The following is a 12,017-nucleotide window of genomic DNA, read 5'->3' as shown; positions in this document are numbered from 1 at the left end:
ACCTGGCGGGTACCAGAAGCTAAAAACAAGTGTCAATGACAACAGAAAAATAAGCTGATTAGAAGAGAAAATTTGGTCTTTTTTTTTTTTTCAAATGTACAACCCACATACTCCACTCTGCTGCTCATCCCACAAATGCATGTTCCTTACGAATGTGGCACCATTTAAAAAAGTGAAATGAACAAAGAAATCTACCAAACACAAATTTCCATCCATCCATCCATCCATTTTCTGTACACGCTTCTTCCTTTTCAGGGTCGCGTGGGTCACTGGTGCCCATATCCCACAAATTTCCTTACTTTCTTTTTTCAAAGTTTATGTACAAACATGACAGATCTGTTGGCGTGTGTTGGGAGTGACTCTCAGCTGCTGYCACATAAAGGGTTTAGCTCAACATTTGTCAAACTCATATTGAATTGGAATGGCTCCAAAAATGAATCAGTAATGGTTACTTTCTGAAAGTTCTATTAAAATCTGATAATTCATGGGAAATTTTGCTAACAGACATGGTTGATGCCAACAGTTTATGCAGTTTTAGGCTAAATACTGTAGAATGTGCAGCACTCAAAGTTTGTTAGGGATGATGTTCAGCTACCAGCATGTTTTATCTGARCCACTGAAATGTTGTTTGCTWAGGTTAATTAGCTGTGGCAGCCAACTTGAATCGACTCCAAACGTTAATGAKTAATAATTATTTGATTTACATCCAGTGATTATTGTCCGAGTTAAATAAACATCAACAGACTAGAATACAAAACGAGAAATTTATGCAAAGATTCCAGATGTTTCTGCAGAAAGTGGAAAGAGTCAGATGGTTTAAGTTAATTTGGTGACACTTGTCGGTGCTTAATTAAAAGGGAATAAAAAAATAACCTTTACATGAAGCAAAGAATTTAAAAAATATTATGCACAAGCTAATTTTGTCCTAACATGTAAACATACAAATATGAGATTGAAATAAATTCAGCTTCACCCTTTCTGAAACAAAAAGTGTCTTAAAATCATCAGAAAACTATTAAAGATGAGGAAACTAACGAATTTGCAAAAGAAAAAAAAAAGACAATTTACCTGAAGGAATTTATTATTTTTGTTCAATCTACAATGAGCTTAAAACTCAAACATGATCAAAGGCTATGACAAAAAAAAAAAGGTTAAAACAGGAGTAGGACGTTGACTTTACAGCTGCTTTCATCAACCTTCCTATTGCAAGTGAAACAGAGTRGAATAAAATGAAATGCTCATTCACATTAAATGTTACATTACGTCATCCTAAATCATTATACAATTAAAACCTGCCTACACTGTAACAGTTTGGTGATTTCACCCCCCATTTTTTTTTTTGGCAAAGTTGGTATCGCACACACCCCATTACTAGGAGGCAAGACAATTTCCATCCACTGACTAATTACATTATAACATTATGTTCAAGTAACAGGTATGGGTGTAAGAATTTGCTAAAATACTTTAAAATCAGATGTTAGAGCTGTGCRGAGATTGGAAGGATGCGTCGCAATGCAAAGGGTAAAAATCACGTTTACACTGATGAAAAGAAAAAAAAACTCCCTGATAGAGGCTGAAGTAAATATTCACATTCTGCTTGCTGAAGTAAATATGGACATGGTTGTAAGATTTTCCCCTTTGCCTGCCCAGACATCCTCTCACAGCAATTTAACAAAGTCCAGTTTAAAATATTCACCCAGACAGCATCCATGGTTGAGTCTGATACACACACACACTCACTCACACACACATTTTCTTGAAAGGCGCGTGGGTGTTAAGGATTTCATTTGATTTAATTTGTCTAATAAAATATAGAATTCATTAATAATACATGGGAGAGCTAAAATACATACTGAGTGGAAAAAAATAATAATTAAATGATACAAAGCATTTTTTGTTTTTGCGTAACACAGCTATAGGACCACAGAGTTGTCAGGTTTTGTCCCTGAGGAGGGACGGAGACAAAAGTCAAGGAGTCTTCAGATGACAGGAACTTTACCATGACGCTGTGTCATGGGTATATTTCAGCCCCGTTACCTGATCTCAGATCAGATCTTCATACTATCCACAACACCATTCTGTGTGGAATGGCCTCATCTCCTTTCACCAGCTTGCTTCCATTGATTTTCTCCACAAACGCTTAAAATTCCTTGTTGGTTCTGGCCATCAAGCAAAATTTATGAAAGCTAAAAACTCAATAAAAAAAAGATAAATAAACTGGGATTTTAAAATTCATAGTCTTCGTCTGCCATGTCAATGGCCCAAGCAAACTTCTCACGCTGGGTTTTGTTGTAGATCTTCTCGACAGGAATGCCCCACTTTTTACACCTACAGGACCAAACAATGTCAACAATTTTAAACCAAGAATGAAAATTTCACAGATACAACATGTTTATAACGTTTAAAGTTTCCATCTTACCAAGCCACAGAAATGCGCGGGTCCAGATAATTGAGTTTGGAAGTGCCAAGAGCAATCTGCTTGTTCTCTTCACGATCAGTCGCCTGGACCTCCAGCTTCATCAGCTGCTCCTCTATCCTCTGAACGGCCTTCCTCTTGCTCTCCACAGCTCTGGAAACATTAAAACGTTAGTATTCAGGATGACTACAACTAGAATTGTATTTCTCTAAAACACATCAATACACACTTTCTGGATTTTTCATCTCTGTGTACTTTGGCGTCAGCCTTGGCACTCTTCAAGTCTCTTCTGGCATCAGAAAGCTGGTCCTTTTTAGCATCAATCTAAAAATAAAAAGAAAAGAGTTTAAATACACGCCTAGCTCCGGGAGTTTTGTTTTTTATTTTAGGTAGCATTACAAAAATTATCTTCTTAATTCAAGGTGTTAAAGTACAAACACAGTCAGCCATTGTGTTGCGTTCACACTGAACGTGATTTGGACCAGCACTTTGAGGTCAGACTCATCAAGAGCCTCCTGTGCCGGTCTCTGTTTAAGCTCTCTGACACACGTCCACCACACACTTTGCATGTAAACCTGACGCTCTAAACGCAGCATTAAAGACACTCTCCACAATGATCCAGTCCATTTTATCAAATGTGAATTAGAAGAAAAAACAAACTTTACAGGTAAGGCTTTCTTTTATGGTACCCTTATTAACATGTAATTACAAGGTAATAAAACATTGTAATTAAATGTAATTACTACCTTATTACCATGTAAATATGATATAAAAGAAAAACTACTGTTAATAAAACTGCCTTTACTGGGTAACTACAATCAAATTACTATTCAATAGTAACTCAACACTATATTTATAACCAAAAGAATGCAACTAAATTTTGGGGTTAGTGGTTAATTGCAATAAACTATAACTTTAAAACTGTGCAAATTACCCACTACTTATTTACATAGTGTATTGTAATACATTTCACCAGGTAAGTGCTACATTACTGCAGACATTTAATTACATAGTAAAATTGTACCCTAATTACCACGTAATTACATAGTAATAAGGGTACCGTAAAAGAAAGCGTTACCACTTTACCTTGGTCTGCAGGTTCTGCATAGACTTCTCAAAGGTCTTGGGTGGAGCTCTCTGATGGTTACAGAGGATGGCCACTGCCCTGTTGGCCCGGTTGTAGGACAAGATCTTGGCTGGAATGTTTTCATCCGCTGGTGGGACCGAGGACAAACACATCAAATAAACAAAACTAAACTAAAATAATCACAGTTACAGTTTAGTTCATTCCTCGTTTTGGTTTGAAGCAGGTAACTTTGATACGTACCGGTTGTGAGCTCCTTCAGTTGTTGCTGCAGGGTGATCGAAGCATTGTACGTACGGAACACTTTAGCTGTAAGACCGTCCATCAGCTCCTGAAGATGTTTGTTCAGGATAGAAGTCTGGAAGAAKAAGAGAAATCCAATCATATGAAAGAGAGAGGGACACAGTCAAGGTGTATTAACATGCCAACTTGTATCAGTGAAACCCTTTGACTTACGTTGAGACGATCAAACAGGTCATCATCAGGTTCTTTGTTTTCCATGAACAGCTGAAGGTTCTTAAACACCTATAAAACAAATAAAGCTCATTTAACACAGTGTAAAACACTAACTCTCTCATGGCAGAAGCRTACTGGTCCTCACCCTTTTCTCCACAGGGACTCTGTTGTAGTAACGGATGGAGTCTTTACCCAGGAAGTCAAACTCCACCACGAACTCCTGACCTTCACTTTCTGGATASAGTTTGATGTGTTCGACTCTGAGCGAGCAGCAGCCCACAGTGTCTGCTGTTTCTCCTTCCTCCTTTTCATTGCCTGCTCTCAGAGCCAGCTGGTGGACACACAGTTGGTTTAATGAGGCCAGTACTTAAGCCCCTCCCTCACCCATAATATTCTCAATCCTCACCTTGTCAATGAAGTAGAGAGCCACAGCCCGCTGTCTGATCCTCATCTCCTTGGACTTCCAGTCCTCGCGATACTGCGCTCTGATCTTATCCACGCATTTCTTCAATCGACGAGCCGTTTCATACTTCTGCCAATCTTTCTCTCCCTGCAGGTAAAAAAATTTATAAAAATATAAAAAAGGTAACCTGAGACGAGTCCAGGTTTGTGTAAATCATAAACACAATCCAACTCWACTTATGGATTGATATTCTGACATAAAGTGCAGTACATTTCTGTTTTTTACCATTTCATTGAAACAAAAAGGGTTTTAAAATGTGATCACATGGAAAAACAAGTGTTGAGCCCTTCAGCACACCTTGATTCTGGAGCTGGGGTTCAGCATTATGTACTTGATGGAGCCTTGAATGTTTTCAGTCCATGACACCAGCCATGTCACTTTGTTGTCGTGACGAACTTCTTTCCATTTGTGGCCCTTTGGAGGCTCGGGGCACTTTGAGTCTCTAAATCGAACACACCCAAAAAGGTTTTGTATCATTTACAACACGCTTGTTTCATCAGATCATTTGACACTTGGGTCTGAAAACCTCTCAGCTCACTTGCTGCAGTTGATGATGATGTCTTCAGGCCTAATGCGACGTTTCAGCATTCCCATTTTTGGATGATCTCCTCGTCCACGAAACAGGCCAGGGGGCTCGATACGGAAGTTAGCAATACGTTCTTTGTGGTTGTCCATGAGGCAGAAACCATACTCCTGCAAGGTGCGCTCATTTTGTTCTTTTATTTTCTAGAAAAGTAGGGGGAAAAAAGGGAAATAGTTTTAGGGGTTTGATTTGATTAAGYACTTAAATACTTCTCAAAAGTATTTCATTTGGTGGTCCGTTAACTTCAAGTTATTCAGCAGATTCAGTGGACTTCCTGATTTATTCAGATAAAGTGACAAAAATGTGTGGAATYAGGAAAGACTTAATGGGTTTAAGGTGAAGCCTGTTGAAACACTCAGAGCTTAAGCACTAAAAGACATCACAACTCAGAAATCAGCTTTAGGCTGTGACTCAATGCAGCCCACGTAGACCACACCCTACGTGGGCTGCAGGCCACCAGTGTAGGCTACATAAAAGGCTGTGAAATGAGAGTCTATGGATGATGTAGGTTTATATCATCAGCCATGTAGGATACTATGTTTTTGGGGTTTTGTCGGCCACATGAGTAGGTGCCCATGAACTGGGACAGCCTACAGCGCACAGCAGTGACATAAGTGGCCAAAAATGTGCCCTACAYTGGCTGCAACTCCTGAGTTGAGGCACATCCTTAGACAGTTTCATCAGTCAAAGGTCTACAGAGTCTTAAAGCACKTTGACTAACCTGTTTCTCCTCTTTGGTCATGGCTTTTCTGGCTTCAGACTGTGCCTTGAAGTACTCRCTCATCTCACTGAAGTTGCACTTTTTCAGGTCGGTTATTTTTGATTTTTCCTCTGAAGTCATTTCCTAGATTCAGACACAAGTCAAATTTACATTGATAAAAAAAATCCCACCATTAAATGTGACCCATCATATCAAAATGAGGATTAAGTCAAATTTGGTCAAAATTACCTAATTACATTTTCAGATCCCTGGCTTTAAAAGCTACATTTTTAAAACCTGGRTCATTCTGATGTCATCAGTTTATCCAGAAATATGACCTAATTTATCTTGTTGGTTACGAGAATACATTACTGTTTGGTCTGAATTATAATTTTATGTAAATTTGAGCCTTTTTTAAGTCAATACAAAGAGGGAACCTCAAATAGTATTTATATATTAAGATTTCCCAGTTGGAAAGAAAAAAAAATCATTGCTAGCTCACAAAATCAGGTTTTTTGTTGCTACTGCTAAAAAAATGCTTCGAAAATTTCTTTTAGGATCATATTTCAAACAACTCATTTAAATGATGCGTTTTATAATAAGGCATCAATTCATTACATTTTGACAAAAATGCAATTTTTGCACACGTTTAAATCAAAACCATATATCTGCCTATTTCTCCACATTCAAACTTTTTGTTTTTTTCATTTAAACCTTTATTTATACAGGTAGTCTCATTGAGGTTCAGAATCTCATTTCCAAAAGAGACCTGTTTTAAATAAAAATTTACTACTTAATCCCCGTTTCGATGTTATGGGTCACAAATTAGAATTACCCAAGAGAATATTTCATCTCACCTTTCTCCAGTCTTTAAAGAAGTTTTTACGAAAGATGTCTTTTGTGGTGTATTCGTGATCCAACATTTTGGCAAAGAACGTGGCCACCTCTTCTGCTTCTGGGCTGAGCTTCATGGGCTTACCTGTGGTGTGCAGAAACAGTCTCATTCACAGCTGCACTCACTGGATTACAAATGAATTGAAARAGAAACGTCTTGTGTTCACTGCAGTCTTACCATCATAATAAAACTTTACGTTGCTAGGAAGAGGTTCATACGGTGGAGCAAATACTGGCCCTTTGTGTTCAAGAAATTTCCATTTAACACCATCTGTGTATCGCTCTTCTTCCCACCTGAGGTCAAAGATATTTGTTCGGGCTTTAATAAAACCATCTGAATGCGTCTTTTCTGTCCGCATACGGATAACAATGAAGGTATGACACAGCTAGCTGACATGAGCTCACCATTTCCACTTCTCCTCTGATTCTTGCTTTGCTTTCTTTTTCCCATCAGCTGCTTCTCCTTTTTTGCCTTTTGTTTTTTTGGGTTTAATGTCCTAAAATGAGGAAGAGAAAGTATTAATGTCCCCCTCTGAAGATGAGAAAGAAATAATAATCTGTAATAGTACTCAGGCGCTGCTTGAAGTATTYACCTCATCTTCCTGTTTCCTTTTCTTGGTTTTCTTATCATTTTCAATCTTTATCTTCTTTGGCTTGAATTCAGAGCTGAAATAAACACACCCAGTGTTATAAAGCCGACAGACCCAACGATTGTAACCCTACAAGGTGGAATCAAATCTAACGAGAACACCCACTTACTTATAGTCATCATCTCTCTCTCTCTTTAGAGACTTCTCATATTTAGGTGAGTGGTACAGGTCATCCTCTGGCTCAGACTTCACATGTGGGCTGCCAAAAATAAACAAAGTCAAAAGTCTTAACCTTCATTCAGAAACATTTGATAAATTTTTGATACAGAGCTTAAGATAAATGTAATGTCTTGACAAACCTGGCAAAGCCGTTCTCTTTTTCTTTTTTGACTTTACCGTCAAGGGACTTTATCTGAAATTAAAACAAAACTCTTAAATCAAAAAGACATGACCTAATTTGATAAACGAGGCTTTTACAGTTCTTAAACCAAAGTCAGTTTCAGTACACAACTTTGATGGTGAAACCTTTAAACTAAAACGTGAGCTGAGAAAATCAGTAAAAATATTGGTCATTTCAGACACTGCAGTATCTAAACGACCACTGTTAGTTTTGATGATTAYTTTTCTTCACGGCTGAACAAAATGCTCTTCAGACCAGTTTCATTTTCAGGTCCGACTGCATTTTCCTACATTTGAAGAAAACAGTAAACCATTTTTTTTGTGTATTTTACTTAAAAACAAGCACAACACTGAGGCTTTGTCAGAATAAAATGTAAAAATAAAATCCTCAACATAGCTCACACATCCTAAATATAATACACACAAAAGCACCATTTTACATACAAGTTGTTTACCTTTTCTTCTTTTCTCTTTTCTTTGTGCTTGTCCTTGAATTTGTCTGTGCTGCCATCTTTGTGCTTCATCTTTTCTTTGTCCTTGTGTTTTTTGTTAGCGAAGTCCTTGTAATCACTACATTTTGAGACATTAACTATTAGTTTAGGTTGTGTAACACAAAGTCTCGTCCTGATGTTAAAAACTGAGCAATTTGTTCTGTACCTGTTGCCATGCTTAGATTTCTCCCGTTCCTTATCCTTTTTGTGTTCCTTATGTTTGTGTTCCTTCTCTTTGTATTTGTCTTTATGCTTATGAGAGTCTACAAAAAGAAAAATAGGTCATCTTTACATGTAAACAACACAAAGTCAATTGCCACGTGAAAACAGAAGTGTAGCTTCACAAACAGCAAAGAAACATTGAGTTTATAAAACTTTGAGTGTTGCCCCACATTGTTTTAATGAAAACCAAGACTAAAAACTTACTTTTCAATAAGCATTAAGTGCAGCCACCCCCTCTTCTTTTAAACATACTTTAGGATATGAATTTCTTAGAAAAGGACAATCAGAAGCAAAACAACCAAAGATAAACATCAAGCCTGTATGTGCTGAAAAGCACAAAACCTAACTTGTCAAAACAGGCCATGTGCCAAACATCCAGTCTGTGAGACGACTGAGGACACTTAAGACACTTACGTTAACCTGAGATCAATTTTTACACTTCTGTCCATCATTTTCATTATGTGTAAAACTCTAAAGGTAACGCAAACAGACTGTACATGAACATGTGTAAAAGAAATTTGTACTTTGATGCAGTTTCTCCTTATACAGCAGCGCAGCACCCCCTACTGCCTGAATCAAGCAGTTTTATACAAAATTCATCAGACAAGCTGAAACATGCAACACTCCTGTCCAATGCGCAAAATTTGCAAGAAAATGTAACTTCCAATTTACACAGGATCTCAAACCACTTCCAGACAATATTTTAACAGTTTTAAAAAATGTGCTTGATGGTCTCTTAAAGTGTAACAGGTCAAAGCAAACAGATAAATATGAGGCTGAAAACTTTGATCAACGACCAATCAATTCTCAGAAAAGCAGATCAAAATACGGCAGATATTGGTTAGTATAAATTTAATTAAGCTGATTTCAATCTTAAGGCCCCTGTCACACAATGATGTTTAAGAGAACTTCAGGAATTTTTATTGTCTACATTACTAATAGTTATCAATCTGATCATTTTGTTAGYGTTACAGTATGTTCATGCCTAAAAGAGGATTCCAATAGACTTTTTAAATTCCWCCTTCAACACAGATTCCTTTAAGGTTTTTATAAGTTGTTTAAAATGCTACAGGGTGACAGGGTCTTTAGTGTTCAAACTTAAAAGACACCAGATTTCATTTATATGAATAATTACAATTGAAGTGTATGCTGGACTAACATTAAAATACTTTGTCCAGCATTTACACATCTCAAAGACCAGGAAACAAGCTCCAAAAGGACAAACTGTGTTTTTATTCGGCTTAATTAAAACTTCAAAAGTAACCCAATAATATCTTTATGGGACTGAACTATTTCAGATTAGGCGTTAACCGTGAATCACTACAAGAGCTATCAAGAAAACACTTTATCCAAATTAAAATTACATTTTTTGGTTATTAGTACACAAATTTGAATCGTATTTTACATTGTGGATACAAATAAAGTGTTTTTAAAATAACCATGTTTTTGACAGGTTTTCAACAAACTCCCCATGTCAAATTTCTGTACTTTTAATTTTGATATATCTTGATAATTTACTAACATTTCTGCTTTTAAAGTACAAACACTTTTGTAAAAGCAAAATACTCAAACACTGTTGACCTATATTAAGTTAATAATTATAAACACACACACAAAAAACAAACATAAGAACCCTTTGGGGAAAAATTAAATAAACATTTGTGCAGATTTAGCTACACTGCACTCTACTATGTAATTAGTGCAGATTAATCTTTTTTAATCATAAAACTGATTTAATAACTTTATATCTATTTTAATAATATCACTGGGTTCRATTTTGTTTTACAATTGAGCATGACGTATGGACTGTAAAACCTTCATGTCATTCAGAGTAAATTAGAAAACCTTTTATGTGTGTCTTGGGCTAACTTGCAAACTGTATGTGTGGAATATAGTACATATTTTGCACACACATATACATGTACATGTACATATACACACACAAGTGTGCACAAGTTGCGGCTTATTATCCAATCTAAACAACATGCCATCATATAGACTAGATGCAGACTGAAAGTTACATCTTGTCTTTAATGCACAACTTTGAGGATGCATGTGTCTGTGATTTTAAATCAGCTGCTAAAGTTCAACTTCATCACCCGCAGGTGMAACGTGAAAAACAGGCAATAATGTATTTTATCTGTGTCTGTGTGTTTGTTTTCCTACATGTCCAAAAAGCACCACCACCCCCAAATTTAAAAGAAACTTTTTTTTTCTTGTATCAAAACAAGAAACAGGGTAAATTTAGTTATTTCTATTACCTACTGTTTCATACTTAAAGGCTGGAAAAACACAAAAATCAGATTTCACACTTATTTACACTTTACAGCTGCATAACTCCACATTGTAACAACTGCCACATAAACAGTACAGTGTTATGAGTTGTTGGGATGTTTAAATTGCTCAGCTAATTTATTGAATGAGTTAAAACTATCCTCTCTTCCTTGAACAACTCTGCACATTTTGTAGCGATTAAAAGAAACATCTAAACGGCAGTAAAACAATAATCTTAAGTCACCGTTATAACAAGAAGCCTTATCATTTCTCCTCCCTAAAGCCATCTCCACCTCACAGCCCGGGTTCAGCTTGCAGCAGTCAGGCCGCTACACCGAAAAATAAAATGGCGCAGAGACTAAGTCCTCAACCCCCAAACCCTCACTTTCAGCTGGGAAATGCGCCATTAAAAGACAACTAACAAGAACTCCGATCGCCATAGATGGATAAAACACCTCGAGTTGTGTCCAATTATGGATTTAAATTGGCAAAATATGAAACGGAAATGCTTTTACAGGGGTTTGCTTTTGAACAATAGGCGCTTGTGAGAGAGACAGAGGACTTAGTCTCTGGACGCCATTTCTGTTCTCCACTAAAAACTAACAACGTTGCAGTGAAAACATAACATTTTGAGGAAAATGTCGGTTTTAATTTGTAATACGGGGTGATAACTTACCATTGACTCGAGAGCCACAGTCAATCTGGGAAGATAAAAAACACGAGTGTTAGATTTTGCACAAGGTTGGCTAGCTAGCCGGCTACCCAACTTTGAACTTGCTCAGTGGCGAGTTTGCTCTCCTGCTAGCTTAGCTAGCCTGCTTCGGAAGCCGCTAGGGCTAACACGGTTTGAGCTAATGAAGCGTTTCTTCCACTGTCTTTTTTATCTTTTATAGGTGGMAAACCGCTAACAAGGGAGCAATCGATTCAAACATCCTCACAAATATGTGACAAAACTTGTCAAGACGGTGCTAACAAAGAAATGACGTGGTTTACACACAGCCGGCTAACTGTGCTATCAGGTACTGTTAGCCGAGTTAGCCTGTCAAACCAACAAGGCACTCCATACAAGACATGGCATTACAAATGGACTATAATTTACCTGGTCCTCGTTGTGGGAATGRTCCCCACTCATTTCTTAAGCCTTGGTTGAATCTAAAAAATACAAATAAAAAAAGGTGAGTAACAAGTTAGTTACTACACACGAGCGCGTAGATGCAGGCAGGCAGAATGAAGAAAAGGAACCGTTGTGTAAGAGTTTAAGTGCCGATTGTACACCAGTGCGCATGCGTAGGAATTTAAATGGTTAAAAAGGCCTGTAAGCTCCTCCCCCTTACAAAACGTGTTGCGAGTGAGCTTCACATGTGTCAGAACACACCAGGTTCTGAACTGGATGTTCCTACAAACACATAAACACATAGTATCACGCTTAAATAAAAACAAAGACA

General features: G+C 37.2%; 1 protein-coding gene across 1 annotated transcript; it reads right to left on the bottom strand.

The window, feature by feature from the left end:
• Positions 1 to 1,063: 1,063 nt before the first annotated feature.
• top1a (DNA topoisomerase Ia) lies at positions 1,064 to 11,807 on the bottom strand. Its single transcript, XM_014017742.1, has 21 exons — positions 11,672 to 11,807; positions 11,249 to 11,273; positions 8,243 to 8,339; positions 8,041 to 8,155; positions 7,546 to 7,598; positions 7,356 to 7,445; positions 7,190 to 7,262; positions 7,002 to 7,093; positions 6,775 to 6,890; positions 6,560 to 6,681; positions 5,724 to 5,846; positions 4,958 to 5,145; positions 4,717 to 4,861; positions 4,363 to 4,506; positions 4,102 to 4,287; positions 3,957 to 4,025; positions 3,744 to 3,858; positions 3,503 to 3,630; positions 2,646 to 2,740; positions 2,420 to 2,569; positions 1,064 to 2,328 (listed from the first exon to the last, which is right to left on the bottom strand). The coding sequence occupies exons 1-21, from the start codon at positions 11,702 to 11,704 to the stop codon at positions 2,226 to 2,228; spliced, it is 2,262 nt and encodes a 753-aa protein (XP_013873196.1). The 5' UTR covers positions 11,705 to 11,807; the 3' UTR covers positions 1,064 to 2,225.
• Positions 11,808 to 12,017: the final 210 nt, after the last annotated feature.

Source organism: Austrofundulus limnaeus, unplaced genomic scaffold (assembly GCF_001266775.1).
Source record: "Austrofundulus limnaeus strain Quisiro unplaced genomic scaffold, Austrofundulus_limnaeus-1.0 Scaffold175, whole genome shotgun sequence".
NCBI lineage: Eukaryota > Metazoa > Chordata > Actinopteri > Cyprinodontiformes > Rivulidae > Austrofundulus > Austrofundulus limnaeus.
Note: the sequence above shows the minus strand (reverse complement) of the source record. Positions and strands in the feature narration are given on the sequence as shown.